The sequence below is a fragment of the Saccopteryx leptura genome, chromosome 3 (genome assembly GCF_036850995.1).
Source record: "Saccopteryx leptura isolate mSacLep1 chromosome 3, mSacLep1_pri_phased_curated, whole genome shotgun sequence".
Taxonomy (NCBI): domain Eukaryota; kingdom Metazoa; phylum Chordata; class Mammalia; order Chiroptera; family Emballonuridae; genus Saccopteryx; species Saccopteryx leptura.
Window position 1 is genome coordinate 319,000,830 of NC_089505.1, and position 22,229 is coordinate 319,023,058.

The 22,229-nt window shown below is 38.1% G+C and overlaps 1 protein-coding gene across 2 annotated transcripts in view; it reads right to left on the bottom strand.

Annotated features, from left to right (window-relative positions):
- XKR4 (XK related 4) overlaps positions 1-22,229 on the bottom strand; it is a 481,088-nt gene that overhangs the window by 171,744 nt on the left and 287,115 nt on the right. For both annotated transcript variants that reach the window (XR_010750485.1, XM_066379049.1), the window contains exon 2: positions 12,058-12,257. Coding sequence is in view for 1 of the 2 variants with exons in the window: in XM_066379049.1 (XP_066235146.1) it covers positions 12,058-12,257 (200 nt within the window). In the remaining variant the exon portion in view is untranslated. The remainder of the gene's footprint in view (positions 1-12,057; positions 12,258-22,229) is intronic.

Below are 22,229 nucleotides of genomic sequence, written 5' to 3' on the forward strand. Positions count from 1 at the left end.
CTACAAGTGTATGATTCCAATCATATGACATTCTGGAAAAGACCAACTGTGGAGTAAAAAAGATCAGTGGTTGTCTGAAGTTGGGGAGAAGGAGGCATAAACTAGGGGAGCACAGAGAATTTTTAGAGCAGTGAAACTACTCTCCTGGATATTCTATCATAATAGTGGCTAAATGTTAGTATAAATTAGTCCAAACCCATAGGATATACAACACCAAGAGTGAACTCCAAGGTAAACTACAAATCTGGGCTGATAATGATAAAGCATTCAGGTTTGTTCATTGTAATGTGTTCTATCTGGTAAAAGATGCTGATAAAGGGAAGGCTAGGCATGTGAGGAAGCAGAGAGTATGTGGGAAATCTTTATACCTTCCAATCAGTTGTGCTGTTAACTTAAAATTGCTCTAAATAATGTAGTGCATTCTAAAAAACGAAGAAGAGATGGTCACCATCTTTTAAAATCCTAATCTTTCCTAAGACTGTAAAAATATCTTAACACTTATGATATGAATACTAATGAGCTTGTGGGAAAAAGATTAGTTTTGTTATCTAATGGAGTGAAGATAATGCGCTTAAAACTTTAACAAAAATGCTTATCTTTTCTCATAAATACATATTCTTTAAAAAATATCAAAGCTAAAAGTACTTTGTGTTAAAAATATAGGTCAGTGAACAGAGCAAAGTCTAAGTGGCATTTGCTGGAAGACTTCTGAAGTTTCAGAACCTTCTGGGACAACACTGAGGTTACGAGACAAAAGCCCAACACACGCGGTGGCCAATTGGCTCTGGAGGGCTGGAGTTACCCGAGGCCAGACAGAGAACTCTTGGGGATACCAAGTTAATATTTAACTTCAAGGTTAAGTAAAATGATTCTAAAACGGTCTCCATCCATTTGATTGAAAAACACATTGCGAATTTGAAACCTCATTTTGAAGCAAATGTAGAGACATGCAGAGGGTGCTCTTTCCTTTGCTATCTAAAACAAGAAGAGAGCAAGGGAGAGGACACAGGAGGACCACTGATCACCCTTCCACCAGACAGGGGGTTTAGGTTCTTTACATTGTTATTTGATTCGTTTCTAACAAAGCCCTGCAAATTCAATCATTAAATTCTTTTCTAGTAGGAGAAGTTAATGCTCAGTGTGGTGAAGTTAACGCACTTAAAGCTACATGGTGAGTGGAAACATAAAAGATAATTCAGGATGAATTCTTTATTTTGAGGTTCTTTACTAATGGGTTAAAGCCTGAAACATAGGGATCCGGTCCCAGCTCCACCTGTTACTGGTGGTGTCACCTCTGTGAACTCACACTAACCTTCGTTAACTGCTAGGGTGGCGGTGCTGAAACCGGATAGAGAAACCTCTTCTCAGGTCTAACCTAATGGTACCTTTGCCGCAGTCTAATGTTCGCTTCTACCCTGGCAACTTCTGCTCTTAGCCACTTTGCTCATTTTATTCTTTTCCTTAGTCTAGAAATATTGCCTTTACTACCACTTTTTTTCTTCTCTAATTTTCATTCTTTTCTTCCTTTCTAAGCTTTGCACTAATATGTTCTGGTGTGTGCCAGAGTTATGTCATAATTGTCAAATCTAATAGACTGTACTAACCAGTCCTTCACGGGCATTTACATAGAACCAACTGCCTTGATTAGCTTCTCACTGTTCTCCTCTGACGTTCCCACCTCTTTCTTATTTCTTTTATTTCACTGGCTCTTTTTCCTTTTTAGACCCCTAAAGGTGGGAAACCCCTGCCATTCTGTCCTTGGCTTCCTTAATCTCCACTGAGCTTTCTGTAGGTGACTTCTTCTCTTTTAAGTGCTTTCACTTTCAACATTACTCAGGCTAAACAAAGTGTTTATGAAGGCTTTTCCATCCTCTCCTGGAAGAGGTGGGTCACTTTCTTCTTTGGGTGTCTACTGTCCTCTGGGTCTACTCCTATCACAGTAACCCATGACAACATTTACACTTATTCATATGTTGCTCACCATTACTAGGTTGGAGGTTTTTCAAGGGTAAGCTGTCTTAGTCATCTTCGTTTTTCTGGAGTATAAATTACTGCTTGCTCTAGCTAGGTACTTGATAAATGTTTGCTCGGTAAATAATATAATAATGAATAAAGATTTTCTTCAGGTCCTAATTAAGACATTGCAGTCTATTGTTGAAAGATGTGTTTCTAAACCCTAGGAACAAAGGATGATCTGGAGGAGGCTCAGGTTTTCAGGGTCAAGTTCATGTTGTGCCCCTCCGGTGTCCTGGAGTTGGCAGTGTTGCTACACATGTGCCTCACGCTCCGACTTTCTCCTCAGACCTGCACACCTGCCTCTCCAACATTTCTACACACTCATCTCACCCATTCTATAAGGTCCGATACTTCTTTTCTCACAACATTTTCCAGCATCTTTGAATTTGAAATGAATATCTCCTTTCGTGTTCACAAAAGATTTTAAAGTGAAATGTAAATGGTTTTTGTAGCTGCTTCACTTTTTTAATGTTGATCTTTAAAATCTGTGCATTTATTTACTGTCGTTTAGTACAAAAGGCTATATTAAAACTATCAATCTCTTATTTACATCATTGGGAATGTGTCTTAGACCTTTTAAATTTGAGTTGTAACTTGGTGTTTTAGTTAACAAAAGCCTGGAAGTTCTTGCCTTCATAGAAAACCTACACACTGCAAATTCCCAATTTCAATCCTACCCTGAGAACTTCATACTCTATGAAATTGTCCAAGTGTTTGAATTGATAACATTGTAGATGTTTAGAAAGTTTTGGAATTCTGGAGTCTCCTTAGCCTCACAGACTCTCAGACTTTTTCTACAGCTGAGTGGAAGGCTATGGAAATTTGGGATGATAATGAAAACGCTGACAAAACCTTAGGCAGGCAGTGTGCTCAGCAGGCCCTGTCCTTCGGCAATCAGTGGCTCATTGTGAGCTCTGAGGAGTGAATCTCCATGTGGTTTTATTCTAAGGAACGTTTACATACCAATTGAATCAGTTGCTTTTTCCCCTCCTGCTTACATCTGGCTCTGACAGTATTCAGGGCTCTAGATGTATTGCATACACATACACTGCCTGCATGAGCAATGTATTTTTAAAAAGCCTTTCTTGAATCATTCAACAGGAAATGATCCCAGTTCTTTATTCCTGTGAAGTCATCAAGAAAGCATTAGCTTACATGTCTGAGTATTCAAAACTCAATCTAGCTGTGGCAAGGTGGCTCAGTGGTAGAGCATCCACCAATGTGTGGAAGTCCTAGGTTTCATTTCCGGTCAGGGCACACAGGAGAAGCATCCATCTGCTTCTCCACCCTCTGCCTCTCACTTCTCTCTCCTCCTCCCTTCCTACATCTATGGCTCAATTAGAGAAAGTTAACCCCAGACGCTTAGGATGGCTGCATGGCCTCTGTCTCAGGCACTAAAAAATGGCTCCAGCTGCAATTGAGCAAGGGCCCCAGGTGGGCAGAGCATCGCCCCCTAGTGGCCTTGTTCTGGTCGATTCCAGTCGGGGCACATGCGGGAGTCTATCTCTGCCTCCCCTCCTTTCACGAAAAACAAAACAAAATGCAAAAAAACTTAATCTAATGCCAATCTGCCTAATAAATGAAAAATATATTTCCAGAACAAAATGTACACTTTAGGATAGCAAAAGTTTGACTATAAAGAGCAGGTTTCATAGTTTCATAGTGAAACTATTTAAATGGTTGTGGGAGCTTTTCTTGTCCACGCACCCAACCAGAACTGGGTCAGAAAATCTTGATCGTGTAACTGACTGTAACTTCCTTTACAAAAAAAGCTGTTTGGGAAAATACCACAGTGAGCCACTTTTGAATTTTTTTATTAAGTTGATCTCACCTTGTCCCTGCTCAGTGAACATTTTGACTACTGTTCAAATCGTAGTTATTAGAAATAATAATTTCAGTATGTCGATATTCAGTTAAAACAAATACATGCTATGAGTTTGGGCTAAAAATCAGGCAAATGGAAAATAAACGTGGTTTCTGTTTCCTTGAAGGTGTAAAGTGCTGGGAAACCACTAAAATCTGGGGAAGTCGCAGAGAAAGAAGCCACGAGAAGGCAAAAGAACAGTGAATGTCGGGGACACTCTTCACTGCAGACAATCCTTTGTGTGTGCTTTGTTCTGAACAAGGTTGTAACAGCCGCTCCGTGCCAGTTCACTAGGTCTTTCTTTTCCATTGCCGTGCATGTGCAATGAATCATACTATCTGGGCACTCACAGACATAACCCTCTGCCTGAATGTATTCAATACCTTTGTGCTCACTCACCTCTCACAGGGAAGGAGAGCAAGGGAGAGAGAAGGACTATTGAGCAGAAAAGTACCAGCATGTGTGCTTGATTATTGGAGATAAGTAGAACCTAAAAATAATCAGGCCCTTATTTCATATTATGTTCAAAATGATTCAAATTCAAAACTGTTTACAGCTGTGTTGAGGGTTGATGTACCACACAGAGTTGATTTCAGGGACTGAATCAACGATAAGCAAATGGAGTTTCTCTGTTCTTCTAAGTATAACTTGGGAGTGGCACCATGACTCAGAGGCTACTGAGAGTGGAATAAAGAGATCAATAATATCATGAGACCATGATACTTCATTGTTTATTCTGCTAATACTTTTCAATAAGGGAAAGCAATGTGGTTAATACACCCTGTCAGTTTGGTAAATCTCTTCTTAGAAAGTTGTTTATGGTGATGAGTATTTAAAACTCAATTCCCTTTATGCATTGATTAAGCAGATTAGTGATTTACTATTTTATTGATTTATTAATTGATAATCCCAAGTACTGTGCAATGCAAAAACACAGCAATGCATATATGCAAGGATTTACATGCTACTTGCAATGCTGAACAGACATAGGTAATGACTGAACCAATGGCCCCTTCTTTCTGGTTTTATGTTGCTATCTTTCGTATAGTACATGACAAAATATTAGGTTTTATTTATGACCCAATTCAAAAGCTACCCTCTTCATGAAAACTTCCCTTATTTTTCCAGCATTCTTTGACATTCTCCTCTTTTGAAATGCATGACATTTCTACTTTGTCTGTATCATTTTCCATGAGAGATCATTCTGGGTCACCAAAGGGCCTTAACATGGGCACCAATAAGACATAACACAATTAATTATAATAACAGTTTTGGTCTTTCTTTTCCATTAGATTGAATACTTTGAGAGCAGGGGTTATGCCATTTTTTTTTTGTATCAATCACACCTAGCCTAAGGCCTTTTCACATGACAGGAATTCATTCTTCCTTTCATTCAACAAATATCCATTACTGTCTACTGTGTGCCAAGTGCGTAGTTCCATGCTGCCAGAAAGGAACATGCAATAGCCTTTGAGTGCTAGAATCATCACCAGCATCACCCTTGTTTGTGTGCCTCTACTAAATTGGTCAATACCTGGAAAGGAGGACGGGCCACCTCTGTTTCATCTCTGACAGGGCTTTGTACTAAATGCTATCAGAGATATTTAATATATTTATAAAGCCTAAATAAATTATAGCTGTCCAATGGAGACGCTGCTGTTTTATAATTTTTTAATGGTTGTTCAGCTCATTCCAAGTTTTCTTTGGTCAGGATTTTGCCATGAGTTTTGAGAAATTTATGTCTGCTTTCCTTATATTTTGGTTCAAATCAAAAGTCTCTGGTGAAGCTATTCTTAACATTTTGTTTTATCAGTAATGATATGCTGTTTCTGCTTAATAGAATAGATTTAATAAAGGCTGTGAAGCTGAATACAATGAAAGTACAGGGATGAAATTAGGACACTTCTTGGAATTAAGCTCTTCATATTTGAATAGGCACTATTAAGAGTTCCTTCCCAAATCTCTTTAGATTGCCCCAACCTCAGTCTTTCTCACATATATTGCCCTCACTGACTTCCTGTGCATTTGGACCACTAACATGAGACACTGCTGGGTGTTGCTTAAGAAATATACTTTAAAACCACCAATTTGACATTATGGATCAAAAGAGTTCAAAAGCCTAACTTGCCCTTGAATCTAATAATCACTTTTAGGTATTTATCTTTGAGAAATAAGGCTATCTGCAAACATTTAGTTCTTAATGTTTTTACCACTGATATTTAGTATAGCAAATACAGACAATAAATTATGATTTCAAAAATAGGAATTTAATGGTATATATTTATTAAAAATGATGTAGAATCATATATATTGTTGTGGGCGTATATTCATGATATGCTGTCAAATAAAGCAGTTTACAAAACAGTATCCATATTTTATTTTATTTACTTTTTAAAATTTTATTTATTGATTTTAAAGGGAGAAAAAGGGAGAGAGAAGAGAGATAGGAACATTGATCTGTTCATGTATGTGCCCTGACCAGAGATTTTACCCGCAACCTTTGTGTATCAGGACAATACTCTAACCAATCAAGCTTTCTGGCCAGGGCTATACTATCCAAATTTTAATTCTGTTTTAACATAAATACATATTAAAACATAAAAGAAGTTTATAATGTTAACTAATAAAATTATATAATCCTTATTCACTTTTCATTCAGCAGCAAGATTGTTATTAATTCTGAGTGAGAGGAAAATAATTTTTATTTTCCCCTTTTGCATATTTATATTTTTTATTTACCTTCAATAGCAGGTATAATAGAGAATAAAAAGTTAATATTTAAAATATTTTAAATATGTAGAAGCATTAAAAATACAATTATTTGGGAGAGCTTGTTCCATATCTGTGTTTTAATGAACTGCCTTCCTGGCAAAATTTTGGACCCTGTGGTTGACTGGGTACAGAAGGTGGGATTGATCAGAGAATCGTGTCCTGTAGAATGATGGGCTAGATGCCCTTTAAGGTTCTTTCCAACATAGTCTGTGATTCAATCAGAGCTTCCCTATAGACCTTCCGGATAGCTTGGTTGGTTAGAGCATCATTGGAAAGTGCAGAGGTTGCTGGTTCTATCCCCACCAGGGCACATACAGGAACAGATCGTTGCTGCTCTCTCTCTCTCTCCCTCCCTCCCTCCCCCTTTCTCTCTCTCTCTAAAATCAATAAATTTAAAAAAAAAACCCTGCTCTATAACGAACTGTTAAGCGGAGGCTGTGTGGCCTCTTTGTGGGGGGAGTGAGCTAGCTATGCCCCAAGGGCTCCACTCATTTTATATTGTTCCATCTAGAAAATGGAAAAGCTCATTTTGGAATACACCCAAATATATTAGGTGTTTCTAAATATGTTTTGTCACGTTGTTTATAATGTCACATAAACTTTTAATAAAATGTGAACATTTTTAGGACAAATTTTGCAGAGCTTCAACACCATCAAGCACACAATAGGATGTCAATAAATGTGTTAATTGACTAATGAAAATAGCAACTGCAAAGCAGACAGATCTAACAGGATGTGAACCTCGTCCCACTCACAGACTGGCATTCTGGCCTGGCTTTACCTCCCCAGCAGAGCGGAGCTAGGCACAGGTAAAGAGGAGGCAACTGGCAGAGTTGGAAGGACTTGGCCGGAGTAGCTGGTGTCTTCTCTAACCTGAGAGGAGTAGAAGCAGCTGGGTGTGGCTCTCCTGCTTTACTGTGAAGCTGAGCAACTGTAAATCCGTGATTTAGATCTTGAAAGTTCTCATCAGGATATGGAAAATGAGGTGGTTTTCACACTTCAAGGATGTCTTAGGTACCCTAGTTAGCTGGGACAGTGTTCACCAGAAGTGTGAGGACAGCCCCCTTAACTTCTGACTTCCTCGCAGTCTGGTCAGATGCAACACAGGAAAATAATAATTAGAATCTTCTCTAAGCCCTCTTTCCTCTTTCTTACAAATTGTTCTCAATAAACTGTTGACAAAAGGGGAAACACGTGGGTTTTTCAGAATACGAAGAAATCAGAATAAAACTAGGTGTAAGTATGTTATCCTGCTCAGCAAAGCCTTCCCGTAGGAAGGCATTTGTTCATAACTCACTCTGCGCATGTCACCTAAATACACTTAGAGTATAGAATGAGATTTTCCAATAATGATAAGTAAAAGTGGAGATTGGGAATGAGCTAGAGCCATAAGGAAAAAATGTAACCATTTGGGCTGGTAGATTGGCAACCACTTGCATTTAGTAACATTCTGATTTGATGGTTCCTCTTTAGGGAAGGGTTCTTTCTGCATGATGACTCCATTGGGTGGGCACAGACACCTTGCTCTCAGAGCCAGGTGACTGCTAAATGCAGCCTGGACTGTAGTTTACACACACTTTCTGTGAAGTGACATGGTATGCCACGGTCCTGCACAGCACTCTCCGGACTGCTCTGTGGAGAGTGCTCCTGGACCACATGGAGCATGGCACTGAGCAATGACATGTTCTGGGGGAAGTCTGTGGACCATCCTCTGTGAATGAGGCAGTATCTTCTCTGCCAACTATGGGAAGCTGGGTCGATGAAACTAAAACTAATGTTCAGAAAATACATTCACAAAACTAAGTGACTTAAGAAACACTTCAGTTCAGCCTGTCATTTTACAGATTCTCAGGACCACACCGAAGGCCAGGTAGGGTCCTTTTGTTTTTGGAAGGTGGGCAGATCTTTCTATCTTTGTTTTCATCATTTAAATAGAATCAAAGGTCCTACCTAGATGGGTCCAAGATGTTCTTTGAAAATAGGAGTGACAGGCCTTGGACCGCATCTTCCTCTAGATGTGTTCTCTGTCAGAAGACTAATAGGAGTGCTACTGCCCATCTCTGCTTACCTAACTCATAGTCTTTTCTTCCTCCTTCTCTCCCTCCACCTCTTTCCTTCCTCTTTCTCTCTCTCTAACCTCCTTGTCTTTCCTTCTTCTCTCTCTTCTGGTGGGGATATTGGATTGGGTTGAAAACCATACAAAGTATAAATAAAACTCTGACCACAGGGTGCTGTACTGGGTGCTGTGCCCTCTTAGCTATGTATGGACAGTTGGACCTCCTTGAGCATTTCTTATACTCCAGAGTTGAATGTTCCTAGGGAAACAGGAGAGCAGCAGTTATGTCTAAGGTGACAGTGAGGAGTGAAAAGAACTGGATGTTCATGTTCATCTTTCCTAATTTCTGGTCTCAGAACAGGAGCCAAACTATTCATCCTGGAACAGTACAAACTGAGAAACAATTATGTTACACAGTTCCCACTGAACCTGTCAGCCTCCAGCACAAGGAGATGTCTCTGATTGAATTATTCAATAAGTAAGGAGAGACGAGAGAGGATTTTCACAGCTAACAGTATTTTAGGGCCATATCGACTTCCATAAGAAGAATACAGTTTTTAAACTTAGGTTTTAAAATATGTTTCTTGTTTAACTTTTCTTATTTGTTTTCAAAGAGTATCTGTCTTTCAGAGAGTAGTAAATAGGGAAAGTTGGGTTAAAGCAATTTTCTTTCTAATCTAAAAAGTAATTTTAGACATATTCATATATGAAAATGACTTGCAGACTTAGGATCACTCTCTATTTGTTAAATAAGAATGTTTTAGAGATTTTAATTTAGAGCTATTTGCAAATTCTCCACAGTTTTTATGCTATTGATTATTTGTATTCATTGCACAGTTATGTTTTTACATATAAATCCCAAGAATCTTTTACCATAAAAATGTATAAAATATATGTCAGACTAGGTTTTATCACATTTATTTATTTTTTCCTAGAGGGAAAAAGCTCTGTTCTTGTTACTCACATCAATTTAATTTATAAGCTGGTTGCTTTGTCAGGGGGATCAGCTATTAGAGGAGGATTGAATTTAGAAGCTCCTTCTGAAGATAGCTTTATTTTCAACGTGCAGAAAAATTTCTATAGCATTGCTGGAGCTGATTTTCATTTGCTGGAAGTTGTGTGGTGGTTGTTCACTGTTAGGTATTTCCACTCTTTGATCTTTTAATACACCTTTTTGCCCACCTTCCTTTTTAAAAATGGCAGCAGTAAGATCAGCCTAGCAAGCTTCTTCCTCATCTTGTGCTTCATAACTTGCATTGATCCTAGTGACCTTTCTATTAACCTGTCTGATCATCTTGAGAGTGATATAGAACATATTTCCCTGTGGCTTTCTGGTGTTGATCTCAAGGCTTGCCTTGGCCAAGCATGAGGTTTTTGCTACCAAAGTCCCTAGCAAACCTGATGTAAACATGTGTTCAGCAAATAAGTTGGGAATAACTGATGTAAGGAAAGAGCCACAACCCTAAGAAACACATATTTTGATACTTACATTTTGGGTAAATAGTTTGATAAGGAGTACCTTTTTCTTTTGAATTTTTTTTTCTATACAACTTTACATAAAACTCTCTATCTGAAAAGGTAACCTCATTTTCTTAGACCCTCTCTTACTTTTCCTCTTCTATGGCATCTCCATCACCATTAAGACAAAAGCTTCTCTATGATTTTCTAAATCATTTAGAAAACTAATAGAGACATTCAGTCATCTTGGGCCACAGGAATATGGTTGGAAATGCTCCACATTTGTGCCTGGGTTTTCCATTTCCAGAGAATTCTCACTGTGTAGGTATCCTAAGGAGTGTCGAAGTTGTTCTGGAAATGAGTACTGGGTCCTTTGACAGAGATTTTGTTCGATGTTGCCTTTTAATTTGTAAACTCATTTACAGATCATTTCCTAATGTATATACCTGGCCTTAAGAGATTGCCGGGCAGTTATTGAATCAAAAATAAAAAGAGAGGCCATCCAGTTTAGTTTGTGGCCTTTACATTTAAGAAACTGGAGGCCAGAGAGATTAAATCACTTGTACAAGGTCTCAAAATGAGATATCCAAAGCCAGAATCTCCTTGTGCAGCTTTCACTGCTAACCATAAACATCCACTACTAATTTATAAGCTTTGCTTTCTCCCGGCTTTTCTCTTCTGTTTCCATTCAAACACTCCACTTTCTTTTTTTTCCAACTTGCTTTCCAACATTTGAGAATCGCACCTGATGGATCTCTTTGGCCCTTTTCCCAAACATCTTAGACCAAAGCTACTTTAGTGTGGAGCCAAGCTTGAACCAGGAATTCAAAAATCAATGGGTCACTGGCTACCAGGACACCCTCCATCCTCTTTTCCTATCATATCCTCCCACCTCAACCCCAATTATTAAAGCACTCAGCCTAAGCCAATAAAAATTTATAAGGATATGGTAGAGATTCCCCAACCAACCAAATCAAGTCTCAAGTTAGAGCATGGCCCAGAAAATGATAGCAACACATGCGTGCAAAGAGGAGTCACAGCAAGGCTCTGCTGAGATAGAAACAAAATGAGCACATTATAACATGTTAACTGTTCAGTAACCTCTGTTTAGTTACAGGATTGTCAAATTACCAGGAAACTCTTTCTTTGGAAGATAGCAACCTGTTCATCCTCACCTATCTACTCAATGGCCTGTCTAACCTTTCTGCTTCTTGAAAAGATTTGAGCAGCAGGCTTTAAGGAAAAAGAGCAAATCTATTATAAATAGACTAGTCTAACTGATGAGATATCAAACAACACAGCAAAACATAAAAGTATTGATTTGATATTCACTTTATAAAACAATAGCATATATATAATATATTGTGAAATATTGACAATTTTTCCATGTGACAACTTTTAAAAAATATTAAGGTAGTCCCTATCACTTTTTAAAATCTCTCTCTCTTTCTCTCTGTTTCTTACAGTCAAAAGAAAATGGCAGATATTGCCCTAATATTCATATACATATACCTATATACCATTATATATATATGATATTAGAGAGAGAGAAAGAGCTATGGCTCTTTTTTATTTTTTGGATATTACTTTAGCATGCAAGACAGACAGCCACAGTTGACTCCATTCTTATATTGACCAAGTGTAAAGTCAGACTTAGAGAGCAGCTTAAAAGCAAAAAATAAAAAAAAAGTCTTCCTATAAATTAGCCCTGACAAGTGATGATGAAGAACAAAATATGCATCATTCACAAATTCAGTGCCAAACAGCAAGAATATAACAGGAAGCACCGTGGCCTGTGTCAACAAAGGGTATAAGAACAGTTCCTTGGATCGTGACAACAGTAGCCAGTCAATCTTCCCCCAAATTCAGAAACCAAATTGCAAGCCCTTACCTTGGAGGGCCTGTAAGCTATGAGTCTGTACGATAATGCAGAGCTGCAGGACCAGCTGTGGAGCACTTTCCAGAAAGGTGGCTAGCAAATGCAGCATACTCACATCTGCATACTCATACACCATTTTCCAGTAGAATCTCCATCTGTCATTCTCTCCACTCTGTCGGCTTCGAATACCTAAGTATATTGTGTGGAAATATCTAGAAAGAAAGTGTGGAGAATAAGAGAGAGATAAGTGATCATGTATAATTCAAACACAATGACTATTTTTATTTTCTGCAAGCCACCATACGGAAGCACACGCCAGAAACAGTTACTTTAGTGGGTTATATTAAGTAAGGCCCAAAGTTAACTGTTAAAGAATTTCCTTATTCTTAAATGTTCACTTTAAGAAGTCACTGCAATTTTAGTCTTCATTAAAGGCATCCCATTGAATTGCAATATGAAGAGTGAGGTCAAATGTGTTAGAAACTCAGGAGTAGGAGAGATTTGCTACTTTGAAAATCTACACACACACTTTCTTGTCAGTTTCTCTATGTGCTCAGTGGTGCTCAGAAGATGAAGTTCTAGAGCACCATGCAAGTCTGAAGTACTAGAATGTATGTGCTTGTAAACACCCATGTGTCTTTTAAAAGGCGAAAGATTTATGCAATCTGAAGAGAAATCAGAGTATACGCCCATGTCTTATGAAAACCCTCTCATTGAAAATCTCAAACAAATGCAGAAAGAAAAAAAAGTTTATTGAATCTGCTATACCCTTTATTTAGATTAAGTAATTATCAATATATTGCCAATATTTTTCTTTTATATTTTTACTCCCTGCTATCAGATTTTGGCAGGAATCAAACCCCAGGCATCCTTTTATATTATCTGTAAATATTTTATTAAAATAATTTACAAACATAAATTCAATACTATTATTCAATACTATTTACAAATAAGGATACTCAGTGTTTGTAGTTTCCTGATTATTATATTTTTTATAGTTTGTTTAAAGTGCAATCCAAACAAGGCTCACAAATGATGAGTTTTTGATATGTATCTTAAGTCTTTTTTACACCAGGAATTCCCTTTCCATTTCTTTTTCTTTTCTTGCATATTTTCCATTATCTTGATTTGGATGATTGTATTCATATGGTATGGTTAACAGATCCTCTCTTTGTGTTTTATTCAAAAAGGTAGTTAGTGTTAGAATTTTTATCAGATTCAAATTTAGTCATTCTTAGCAGGTGATGTTGAGGACTTCCTTGAGGAGTACTTTCTTGAGGAGACACTGATGTTCTCTTGTGATATCATCAGCCACCGATGACCATATCCTCAATCCACTCATTCAGTTAAGTGTTGAAAAACGCTGATATTCTGAGTCAATCACCCTTCTTTTCTCACTGGCTAGAATACTTCCACAGCCTATATGTCAATATCCTTTTGTGTGTATGTGTGACAGAGACAGGAAGAGGGACAGATAGGGACAAACAGACAGGAAGGGAAAGAGATGAGAAGCATTAATTCTTTGTTGAGGCACCTTAGTTGTTCATTGATTGCTTTCTCATATGTGCCTTGACTGGGGGGCTACTGCAGAGTGAGTGACCCTTTGCTCAAGCCAGCAACCTTGGGTTCAAGCTGGTGAGCTGTGCTCAAACCAGATGAGCCCATGCTCAAGCTGGCCACCTCAGGGTTTCGAACCAGGGTCCTCTGCATCCCAGTCTGATGCTCTATCCACTGCACCACCACCTGCTCAGGCTTGTCAATATCTTTACAGTATGTTTGGTTGTCTGAAGCTTATTCTCTAGTAGATCCTTTAAAAAGGTGCGTGGGGGCACCATTCCTTGAGTTCTTGAATGCTTATTACAGTACTTGGGTATTACCGTAATCTTACCTTGGGTAAAGATAACTTTTCTTTTGCTATGCAGATTCTAAAGTCTCACAATTTCAGTTGGAGATTGGTACCCATTTCTAGAATCTGTGAAACAACTGAACCTACCCAGTGCAAAGACTTTTAGATGCCAAGAAAAAATAATAACATTTAAAATACAGAAAAGAAATGCAAGAGCAGAAAAGCCTGGGCAACCTTGCCACTAGGGGGTCAGATTGGATGGCTGTAAAATCCATGCACATGCCACACAGGACCCAAGATCTGCAGCTTACTTTTTTTTTTTTTTTTTTTTTCTGAAGCTGGAAACGGGGAGAGACAGTCAGACAGACTCCCGCATGCGCCCGACCGGGATCCACCCGGCACGCCCACCAGGGGGCGATGCTCTGCCCCTCCTGGGCGTCGTTCTGCCGCGACCAGAGCCACTCCAGAGCCTGGGGCAGAGGCCAAGGAGCCATCCCCAGCGCCAGGGCCATTCCTACTCCAATGGAGCCTCGGCTGCGGGAGGGGAAGAGAGAGACAGAGAGGAAGGAGGGGGGCGGGGTGGAGAAGCAAATGGGCACTTCTCCTATGTGCCCTGGCCAGGAATCGAATCCGGGTCCCCCACACGCCAGGCCGACGCTCTACCGCTGAGCCAACTGGCCAGGGCCACAACTTACTTATTTGAGCACATTAAATCTGTTATTTCATTGCTTACTAATATAAAGTGTTGTTGTAGAAAAGTCTGATAAAAATCTTATATTACATCTCTCATAAGCTACTTGCTCTTTTTGCTTGGGTGTCCAAAGAATATTTTGTTCTTTTTACATACCTATAGTTTTATTAGAATGTATCTTGATATAGGCCGTTCTGCAGAGTCTCAGGAATGTGGCATGCTTCCTTATTTTGTAGTTTCAAGTTTTAATATGTAGTTTCAAGTGGTCTTGAACTACAGTATGTAGTATTTCTTTTCTAATCCATTGTTTTGGTTTTATCCCTTGGAATCTCCTATTTATTTATATTCTATCCTCTTTATCTTCTATGTCTATTACCTTCTCTGAATCCTTTTAATCTCAAATTGATTGTCATATAACATTTTTCCCTCCTTTTCATTACCTGTTTATCTTCAAACTGTGGTGTTTGAATAGTGTCAAATTCTTCTAGCTCAATTTTCATTTCTGACCTAATGTTTTTAAAAATTATAATTCTATATTGAATTATATCATTTTGTTAAATGCTACTTTTTCTACTCTTTTTTTTCTGATTTCTTTTCAAATTACAATTTATGTTGTTCTTTTATAGTTTTTATAATCTCTTAATTTCCTTCAGCTCCTTTTTAAATATTTGTTTATTATGATTTTTATCTGTTTTATTTTCTGCATGTATTTTTTTTTGGTATGTGCTTTCATTATATGTAGGAAAATCACTATTTGTTTAATTATCTGTTCCTCATAACGATTTTTATCTTTTTCTTGTTGATAAGTTTTAAAAATTAGTTCATTTAATTTTCATGTACTTTTAGGAGGCATAAGTGGGTTAGGATAGCATTATTGATGTCAAAGTTTCAGAATTCTTCCTCCATTGTTCTCATGAAGTGATGTAAGCAACATCATTTGTTAACTTTCTGAGATCCAGGGGTCCTCAAACTTTTTACACAGGGGGCCAGTTCACTGTCCCTCAGACCATTGGGGGGCCGCCACATACAGTGCTCCTCTCACTGACCACCAGTGAAAGAGGTGCCCCTTTCCGGAAGTGTGGAGGGAGCTGTATAAATGGTTTCAGGGGGCCACATGCAGCCTGCGGGCTGTAGTTTGGGGATGCCTGCTAGTACTCCTTCCCCTTCCTTCTCTTTCATTGTTTTTGGCTGTCCTGGCTCTGCTCAGTTTGAAATCTATTCCTTGTAGATTCACCTGAATATGGAGGTTTGTTGTGGAAGGTGCTCTAATTCTTTAAGAATGAGTCCTGTATCAGTCCTTTTATTGCATTACAGATCCCTCGAACTTACTCTCACTGTGGAACATTGGGAACACAGTTCTAGTGTCTCTTGCTCCTCTAATTTGGCCCACTGCACTTTTCAGTAAGTGCTTGTTGGGGCATTGTAGGTTCTCCTAATCTCGAGCCTTCCCCTTGTTTCTTCCTGCGTAGTTGCTGATATCACATGCTCTTATAAGCGGTCACTAATTTGTTCCTCAGTAATTTATAGAGGTAGCTCAGCACTGAGTTCTATTGTAGATATTGTCCATGATACTTCAGTTTGCTCTGATTATTTTAATGGGATAATTTTGGTAGATTCAAAAACTCTGCTGCTACTGCCAATATACTTACAGAACAGTGGCATTTTAAAACACAAAACAGATGTAATCATTCTTTTGAGTCTTTGATTGCTCTCTATCAAGATGAAGTGTGCTACAGAGCAGTTTACAGGAACTTTCATGCACAGATCCCTGTGTTCTCGCACCACTCCACAGCTGCAGCTTGCTGAGCAGCCCAGAGAAAACTGCTGGTGTTTCCTTTCTTATATTTTCAGGCCCTTTCACAAGCTCATTCTTTTCTTGGAGTAGGGTTGGAATAGCTTTTCTGTTTCTCTGACTGGCAAACTTGATTTTAAACTGACAGTATTTGTTCAATCGTCACCAATAGTCATTCACTCTTCCATACAGTTATCTCTCGATCGGTTTGTATTAGTTCCCTACGGCTGCTTTAGCAAAGTACCACAAGCTTGTGGCTTAACTGACAGAAATTTATTGTCTCCCAGTTTTGAGGCTAGATGTCCGAAATCAAGATGTTGGCTTGCTTTCTTCCAGAGGTTGTGAAGGAGACTCTATCTATCACCTGCTTCTCTCGTAGCTTTTGGTGATTTGTTGGCAATCGTTGGAGTTACTTGGTTTGTGGATACATCACCTTAATCTCAGTTATCTTCACATGTTTTTTTCTCTCTCTCTGTTTGTTTGTGTACAAATTTCTCCTTTCTATAAACACACAGGCATATTAGAATAATACCTATCCTAAGATCAGAGGTGGATTTAAAGGCAGGCGCCTGCGCCCTGGGCCTCCCTTCTGAAAGGCCCCACAAAACTCCAACTTTACACTCTTTTTTAATGACACCAAGTTTAGTTTTATATGTGCAATTTTAACATGAAGAGTACATACTATTTTTTATTTATTTAAAAATATGGTTAACATGTATTTTTATTTTCCCTCTCTCTGTTTCTTAAGGGGCCCAATATTTTTTTCTGCGCCCTGGGCCTCAACCGACCTTAATCCGCCTCTGCCTAAAATCTCATTTTAACTGTATCATTTGCAAAGACTGGATCATTCTTCTTCCCAGTAAGGCCACATTCGCAGGTACTGAGTACTAAGACTTCAACATCTTTTAGGGTGACACAATTCAACGGATAACACTCTTCTACTAATGTTCGATCTTGTTTGCCCTATGACTCCTCCCCTTTGGGGTTTCCAAATCTGCCTCTCCCACTCTAACCCACCCCTGAGGTACTAACCTGTCTGTCCGTCTGCTTACCATATGTCCATATGCTTTCCAGTTTTCCCACAGGTATATGACGACATATTCAAAACACTTTATTATTTTCTTTTTAAATTTGTCCCATCTCCTATACTGGTAATCCACACCACCATTCATTTTCATCATTTAAGCCAGAAGCCCACAGGGCAGGCTAAACTCTTATCCCTCCCTTACCCCTTACATCTGATAGAAGACTATGTTCTGAAACCTTTAGCTCCTTAATATGTTTTTTCTCTCTCTCAAGTCTGATTCTCTGGGTTTCTGTTTTGGTTCTGTAATCTACTACTACAGTATGATTTTAGGCTTAACGTGTTTCTGTCTTAGCACTTCCTTCCCTATAGAGGGAAGATAATAGTACTGATTGCATAGATGGATCTGACAACTAATAAAATAGAAATGAAAGATTTAGCATGGAGCCTGGTAAATAGTAGGCAGTCAATAAATGTTGGTTTCTACTACTAATCAGCTTTGAATTCTTCAATAGGCTTTTCACATTATTTCTAGATGCATTAATTGAATCCAATCTCTCTCATCTTAAAAGGCTCTCCTCTGCTTAGAAGATGTGCACAAACACAAACAAGGCAAATGTAGACATTTAATGCTTTTCCAATCACTCTTTCTAACTTAACCTATGGCCTCTATTGCCTAACATGCCTTTTGCCTTTTCACTATTAAAGCACTTGCTTCCTCGGCTATGAAGTCACACCTCACAGCTTTGCTCTTGTGGTTCTCTTGCCCAGAGAGAATGCCTCTCGAAACCCTTTGTCACTCAGGAATTTCTACCATAAAATGGTATGACTCACTTATTACCTGTCCGTCACCCTTTTTTCCCACCTCGGTAGAACTGTCATTCCATTGCCTGTTCCCAAACTACCTCTATTCAAACTTTGATCAGGAAAAAATAACTTTAAATTTGTATTTATTCATTTGTGTGTTTATCTTATATCCCTATTCTTGGAGCGAAGAGAATTTCATTTGTCTTTGTACCCCCAAGTCTAGCTCAGTTTCTGATGGTGAATAGGCATTCAAATAACTTAGCTTGCTTTACTCATTTAATAAATATATTGAGTATATATAAATTTGCAATTTTGTATTGTTTTCTAAAGGAGATGGGAAGTCACTGGGAAGTTTTGAGCAGAAGAATGAGAAATCTGATTTGCATTTTAACAAAATTTTTTATATTGTGGCAAATAGAGACCACTAGGGCAAGGGAGGACGTAGGCATTGTCTAGAAGAGACTATTGCAATCATGTAAGTGAGAGAAGATGGTGGTTTTGATTAAGCTGCCAGTAGGAATGGTTCTGAGAAGGTCTAAGATGTGGATATATTGTGAAGAGTGTGCTGACAGCCTTTGCATGTTGGGTGAAATTAATAAAGTAATGCTTAACTTCCTTGTGATTAAATTCAAGACCCTCATGGCCTTACAAAGAGAGTAGCTTCGCACTAATCTCTCCTGAGCTATTTTATTTCTAGTTTTAACCCACTAAGAGATTATGTATATCCTCAGCTCTGCTGCCACTGGCTAAAAAGCTACAAACTATTCACTCAGGTCTGTGTCCCACATGGGCTGGACCTCATCTTGTGCAGTGAAACATTTATTTATTTAGCACCAGGAGCTCACAGTTAACCTGATATTGCTGATAGCTTTCTTCCCAAGGAATAAAACAAGTATCTGACCTCTAGGAGTTTTGTATAATAATAAACAAAATCAAGTCTTTCCATAAGTCACATATAGAGTTTAAACATCTATAAACCAAGGATGGTAAGAAAAGCTATTTCCAGGAATAAAGAGTTGTTTGTTTAATTGTGGTAAGATTCACATAACATAAAATTTACCATCTTTAACATTTTAATTTGATAGTTCAGCAGTGTTAAGTACATTCACATTGTTGTGGAAACAGCACCACCATCCATTGCCAGGACTCTTTTCATTTTGCAAAACAAAACTCTGTACCCCCTTCTTCTCTCCTCCCAATCCCTGGCAATCATCCTTCTATTTTCTGTCCTGAATTTGATGATTCTAGGTGTAAATAGAATCATACAGTAATTTGGTTTTTTGTGACTGAATTTTTTTTTAACTTAGGAATAATGTTCTCAAGATAAAATTCATCCATGTTGTATGTTAGAATTTCATCCTGATTCATTCATTCCTGGAGTTTCAAAATGGCTGAATCTTTATTTAGAAGGACCTGAATACTGGTGCCTATGGTTCAAGGACGCAAGGTAAGAGCTCTTAGAGCAAAGCATGGAGAAAGTAGAATTAATAGAATTTTATAGAGCATAGTGACTCCTTAGTAAGTCCTGCTTACAAAACTTGAAACAGAAAAATATGTACCAATAAAATTCCTTCTTTTACCCAACCGAAAGCCCCACCACTAGGAAGCAAGGGGCAGGAGTGCTATGTGTAGAGTTGTGGTTGGTGTTCTGGTCAAACTTTTGTTCTTTTAAAATAAGAATATATAAAGAACATGTACAAACAATTCTCTAGAAATAAGTTACAAGGACTACAGTGAAGCTTTATTTATAATACAAAAAAAGTATAAATCTCAAATGTTAAACAATACGGTATTAAATTGTAGTACATTTATTTAGTATATACTGTTAAAGCAAAAAGTAGGTTAAAACAGCATATGCAAAATGTCCAATTAATGCTTTTAAATATATATATATATATAGATATATAGATATATATATATATGTATGTATGGATATGTGTGTGAGTACTGAATAAAGATTAGAAATAAACCAGGCTGACCACCACAGGTCAGCCTGGTTTATTATCTTTTAAATTCATCAACAATGCTATAATAAATGTTCATATAAACTTTTAGCATTGCCTGACCAGGTGGTGGTGCAGTGGAAAGAGCATCAATCTGGGATGCTGAGGACCTAGGTTTGAAACCCCAAGGTCTACAGCTTGAGCGCAGGCTCATCAGCCTGAGAGCAGGGTCTCTGGCTTGAGTGTGGGATCATAGACATGACTGCATGGTTGCTGGCTTGAGCCCAAAGGTCACTGGTTTGAAGTCCAAGGTCTCTGGCTTGAACCCAAGTCATTGGCTTGAGCAAGGCATCACTGGCTCAACTGGAAGCACCCCCCCCCCTACAGCCCGGGTCAAGGCATATATGAGAAGCAATCAATGAAAAATTAAAAGTGATGCAACTATGGAAGAGTTGATGCTTCTTATCTCTCTCCCTCCCTCTCTCTCTCTCTCTCTCTCTCTCTCTTGTGCGCTAAAAAAAAAAAAAAGAAAAAAGAATGCTGATGTTAAAAAAAAAGCTTTAACATTTTAAAGTTTTTGACATATTTTGTAAAATTTCTCTTTATAGCCTATATTTAGGAAGTGCTGACACTGGGAGGGACTTAGGGTGCAGCAGTTCTAGTTGTATGACTGGGAAATGGCAAGTAGACCATGTTCCCAGTCCTTCTGATACTAAGTTTCACATTTGGTAATTATGTTGCCCATCTCTGATTATCCTAGAAATATGTATATATGTTTCCCATCAGTTTAAAAAAGATGAAATAATTAAAAATAAGGTGAGATGAGGTACATATTAAGCAGCCAATAAATATCAGATGTCTTTAGAAGTAACTTATTTTATTTTTTTCAAGGGTAAAATGAGTAATTCCAATGATACCCATAACTTTGGATTTTCTTTTCAGCTGTTTTGGACCCAAGTTATCTTGAGACTCAAAGATTGTGAGGGTCACCTTATCTCAGAGAATTCAAAGTCTATGAACATTATCTATCTATCTATCTATCTATCTATCTATCTATCTATCTTCATCATCATCATCATCTATCATCTATCTATCTTTTATCTATCTATCCATCCATTTTCCCAGCCATCCATCTATTTCTGTTAGCCTTCCAAAAAGAAACCAAATAAACAGAATAATGTTTGAAGAAAAATTTCTGATAATCACCAATGTGATAGTATTATTACATGTTGATATTCCTAATATGTTTGGAAGAGTGTGAGAATGAGACCCAGGTTGTTAACCATAAAAGTTAGTGATGTTTCTTATTGGGTGTGAAAGGTGCTGTCTCCGAACAACCATCACATTTTATTCCAACAAAAGAAGCCAAATCATTCAGGGGAGAGACAAAAACAAGAGGCTACAAAGAAAGCTAAGTGATACAAGTCTTTCATTTAATTAACATTCTGCTTTCTTGTTCCTTGAGTCACATAATACCTTCATTCTTTATGGATGTTAATGAGTTCTCAAAAGCCACTCCTTGAGTGCAGGGCAGCTCTGATGGGAAGAAAGGTTCTGAAATTCTTCCTCCCACAGCTTTGCTTTTGTTTCATTCCCCAAGGGCCATTTAGAGCAAATTTAATTCATCTTTTCCACACAACCATTCAAATATTGGAGTTCCCAGAAATTTATATCTTCTTCCCCTTCCTGCTGAAAGTCTTGGTGTCTTCAACCTCTCAGTCATTCTTCCCTAAAGTCCCCTGTCACTCTCTGAACATGCTTCAATTTCTCCTTCACAGCATTTAGAATTTTAATTACTTCTAAAAAGTATGGATTTATGTTAAATTTTCCCTAACAGTTAGCCAAGACTCTCCTCTGATATAATTGAATTGGATCAAGTTTAGCATAAGTCAACACTCCCATGCTGCTTTGCCACAGTTATAACTAATATATATAAAATGTTTTGCATATTTTCCTTCGGGTTCCATTTCATTCATTCATTTGATGAATAATATTTGAAAATCTGATTCTGAGACAGAAATAAGAGGTGATTTTGTTTTCCCATCATTGTATTATGGCACAGAGTAATGGCAGTAGTGGAG